The sequence below is a fragment of the Lytechinus pictus genome, chromosome 19 (genome assembly GCF_037042905.1).
Source record: "Lytechinus pictus isolate F3 Inbred chromosome 19, Lp3.0, whole genome shotgun sequence".
NCBI classification, from domain to species: domain Eukaryota; kingdom Metazoa; phylum Echinodermata; class Echinoidea; order Temnopleuroida; family Toxopneustidae; genus Lytechinus; species Lytechinus pictus.
The window spans coordinates 1,133,545-1,138,162 of NC_087263.1; the positions used below are offsets into that span (position 1 = coordinate 1,133,545).

Consider the following 4,618-nt stretch of genomic DNA (forward strand, 5'->3'; position numbering starts at 1 on the left):
AAGTTTGGAGCTGCCAAAACAGGCTCATTCACCAAAATGGCCTTCAATTTCTAAAATGATCTCTGACATTCGTCAGACCAAACATACTTCACTTTTGCTTTCAGCAGGTTTGTTAGAGGGCTAACCACTGTACTGTAATTTGGAACAAATTTCCTGTAGAAGCCACTCATACCTAAGAATCTGAGCAATTCTTTCTTAGTTGTGGGAATTGGGAAGTCTAAGATAGCTTGTATCTTGGCTTCTCTTGGTAGCACTTGCCCTTGACCAACCACATGACCAAGATATGTGACCTTTGCCTTGGCAAATTCACTCTTCATCAGATTCACCACTAGATTGGCTTTATCCAGCCTGTCAAGCAGTGCTCTCAAATGATCCAGATGATCATTCCAAGTATCAATGTACACTAGGATGTCGTCTATGTATACGACACAATTGTCAAGTCCGGCAATTACTTGATTTGTTAACCTTTGGAAGGTTGCTGGTGCATTTTTCATTCCAAAAGGCATGACTTTGCATTGAAATAAGCCTTCAGGTGTGACAAAGGCTGATATCTCTTTGGCTCGGTCAGTCAATGGCACTTGCCAATATCCTTTAAGCAAGTCTATCTTTGCGATATAGGTAGAATTTCCAACCCTATCAATACAATCTTCTAACCTAGGAATTGGATACGAGTCAGTCTTAGTTACTGCATTTACCTTTCGGTAATCAATGCAAAATCTCTGAGAGCCGTCTGGCTTTGGAACCATTACAATAGGGGAACTCCAACTACTCTGACTCGGTTCGATTATGTCATTATCTAACATAAACTGTATTTCCTTATTCACAATTTCCAACTTGCTTGGATTGAGCCTATAAGGATTCTGTTTGATAGGTCTTACATCACCTACGTCTACATCATGTACAGTTAAAGGTGCACGACCTGGTTTGTCTTTACATACATTCTCATATTCTCTTAACAGGCCAGATATATCATTTCTCTGATCTTCAGGCAGGTGTTTTAATGCCTCATCCATTTTTCCTAACATCTCTAAGTTAGACAACTTTACACCACATGGTTCGTTCTTAGATACATCTGTATAAGACAATTCATTATCTGTCTTTCCATAGTATTCTTCTTCATGTTCATTTACATGCTTTTCTTCTTCTTTAACCTGTGTCATACCTATGGGCTGACTAGCCTCTCGCTCAAAGTATTCTTTCAACATGTTTACATGACAAACTCTTTGAGACTTCCTTCGATCAGGGGTACTGATCACATAGTTGACATCATTCAATTTCTTTTTGACTACGTAGGGACCACTAAACCTAGCTTTCAAGGGCTCACCTTGCAAAGGCAACAACACTAACACTTTGTCTCCAGGCTTGAAACTTCGTTCTTTTGCATTTTTGTCAGCGTGAGCTTTCATTTTTCCCTGCGACTCTTTCAAGTGTTCCTTAGCCACATCACAAGCTTTTGAGAGCCTTTCTCTAAACTTTGATACATAGTCTAGAAGGTTTACATCATCATCCTGAACCAAAAACCTCTCTTTGATAAGCTTTAGGGGACCCCTAACCTCATGACCATAGACCAATTCAAATGGACTGAAACCTGTGGACTCATTAGGGGAATCCCTAGTTGCAAACAGTAGGAATGAGATCCCTTTATCCCAGTCATCGGGATAGTCTTCACAATAAGCCCTAATCATAGTCTTCAGGGTCTGATGATAGCGTTCTAACGCCCCTTGGGACTGTGGGTGATAAGCAGAGGACTTGATCTGCTTTATTCCCAACTCCTTCATAACTTGCTGAAATATTCCTGACATGAAATTTGACCCTTGGTCAGACTGAATTTCCTTCGGCAGACCATACCTAGTGAAAAACTACACTAATGCCTGCACCACTGTCTTTGCAGTGATACTCCTCAAAGGTATCGCCTCTGGAAACCGTGTAGACAAGTCCATAATCGTCAGGAGAAATATGTGACCCGACCTCGTTCTGGGTAAGGGTCCGACACAATCAACAAGAACCCTTGTAAAAGGTTCATCAAATGCAGGAATGGGTATCAATGGAGCAGGCTTGATAGAAGGCTGTGCCTTGCCAATAATCTGACATGTGTGACATGTCTTACAGAAATGCACAACATCTTTGTGCATCTTAGGCCAATAGAAATGCCTCATAATTCTATCTTCTGTCTTCCGAATACCGACATGACCTGCCATAGGTAACTCATGAGCCATTTTCAGAATATCTGTGCGGTAACAAGGAGGAACTACAACCTGGTGAATTATACACCAATCTTCATCAGCTGGTCTCCGGGGAGGTCTCCACTTCCTCATCAAAATGTCATCTTTGACATAAAAGCACTCAGGAACCTTATCAGCCTCAGCCTCAGAACATGCTTTCTGTGACAAGCTTTTCAATTCTGGGTCTGCCTGTTGTGCCTGTACAAGGGAGGATTTACTAAACAAACTATCATTGTTAGCAACAGAGCCTTGAACACTATCCCCATTCAAATCCTTGAAAAAGGTTTCAGCTAACCAGACATCAGTACTCTTCTCTACATCAGCAGATTCCGCATCATCCTTTTCAGCTCTACGAGTCTGAGACCTAGTAACAACACAATCCGGGAAAATCCCTGGAAAATCTTCCTGCAACAATTCAGTTTCAGCTACCTCAACGGGCTTCTCCGAAACCACTGGAGACGCAACAACTCTATCTCCAGCCAAGTCGTTACCTAACAAGAAATCAACACCTTTCATGGGTAATTCAGGAACGACACCAACAGTCACAGGACCACTAACTAGGTCACACTTTAAGTCGACCTTATACAAAGGAACCGACATGAAATTTGGGCCAATACCTTGAACTAAGACTTTGGCATTCTCTGAACTCTCCGGAGGAAGAGCCAAATCCCCTGGCACCATCAGGGACTGTGCAGCCCCTGTATCCCTAAGGATCACCACTGACCTACCAGCAGCACCAGTCGAACAAGGGGATACTTCACCATCATACAGAAAACTTCTAAAGGTTTCATCAACCTGCTTGACTTTATCAGCAAATACTAGAGAAACACTCTCAACCTCTCGAATGGGCTCTAATGGAACAAACTCCATCGAGGGAACACTTGTTTGCTTGACAAAACCCATGTCTTTCTTAACTTTGGTTGGCATTCCAACCAATTTCCAACATGATTCTTTCAAATGTCCCGATTTATGACAATGAGTGCAAATTTTGGAACTACGACTCTCGGACCTTTTGGTTGATTCTGTGCCCCCACTAGCCTGATTCTTGTTAGTGTCTTTTTCCTTGCTTGCATATTTTCCCTCACTAGGTTTATTGTGGGATTCAAATGACCCTTTACCTTTCTTTTTCCAATAATTCTTGAAAGGAGGCCTATCTCCACTACTTTTATGTGTGACCTCAAATTCATCAGCTACTATGGCTGCTTTACTGACTTCAGTAACTCTATGGTCATCTAAGTGAGATTTAATGCCAAAAGGAAGACTCTTTTTGAATTCTTCTAGGAGGACAACTTCCCTAAGGTGAACAAAATCTTTGTCAACTTTCAGTGATCTATACCACCTATCGAACATCATCTCTTGTTCCCTAGCAAATTCAACATACGTCTGGCCTGATTGTCTTTGCATGTTCCTAAATTTATGTCTGTATGCTTCTGGTACCAACTCATATGCATTGAGAATTGTTTCTTTCACTGTAGCATAGTCACATGATTGCATTTCAGAGAGCGAAGAATAGACTTTTGCAGCCTTTCCAACAAAAACACTTTGGAGGAGAAGAGTCCAGTATTCCTCGGGCCAATTCAGTCTCTTGGCCACTTTTTCAAATGACACAAAATATGTATCAACTCCCTCTTCATCAAATTTTGGCACAAGGCGAATGTTTTTCGCCACATCAAAGCCTTGGGGAGATTTATCTTTAACAGAGTTAGTATTACTATTTGCATGAGCTAACTCCATTTCTTTCAACTTTAACTGGTACTCCAATCTCATTCTCTCCTTTACAATGTTTATTTTCTCCATTTCAAGGTTTTCTCTGATTCTTTCCTTCTCAACATTTTCTTTCATTTTCATTTCCATTTCAAACTTTGCCAGTTGAATCTGAGCATCGTCTGATACAATTACAGAAGTTTCAGACTCCTCTGTAAGCTTCATATGACTAGCTAACAAGTCAACTATCCCTGCCTTCTTTAAACCTGGGGCTAGAGATACACCCAAATGATCACAAACTGTTATCAAATCATCTTTCTTCAGTGACTTCAAATGATCACATGACAATTCTGTCATTGCAAGAAATTCTTCAACATCAAATGTAGCCATGGTGGAATATACACAAATACAAGCAAGTAATAATACAGTACAGTATATTCTAGAACTTTCCAAAAATTTCCAAAATGTTTTCAATTCAGATTGGTTTTTGTTTCAAACTGACTTTCGTCTCAAATTGGTTTTAGTTTCCTGAGAAACTGGTTTTGGTTTAAGATTGGCTTGTTGTACAAATTTGGTTTTCGATTCCCGGACAAGCCCCCAAAATTATTTGTTACGATACTGCAACAAATAACAATGAAATATTTTTGAGTGTTAAAGTTGAATTTCTTTTTTTTTATTATAGGATATAATTA

General features: G+C 40.2%; 1 protein-coding gene across 1 annotated transcript; it reads right to left on the bottom strand.

Moving 5' to 3' along the window:
• Nucleotides 1-1,289: 1,289 nt before the first annotated feature.
• LOC135157629 (uncharacterized) lies at nucleotides 1,290-4,618 on the bottom strand. The gene is made up of 3 exons (XM_064113972.1): nucleotides 4,494-4,618; nucleotides 2,732-4,454; nucleotides 1,290-2,326 (listed from the first exon to the last, which is right to left on the bottom strand). The coding sequence occupies exons 2-3, from the start codon at nucleotides 4,314-4,316 to the stop codon at nucleotides 1,860-1,862; spliced, it is 2,052 nt and encodes a 683-aa protein (XP_063970042.1). The 5' UTR covers nucleotides 4,317-4,454; nucleotides 4,494-4,618; the 3' UTR covers nucleotides 1,290-1,859.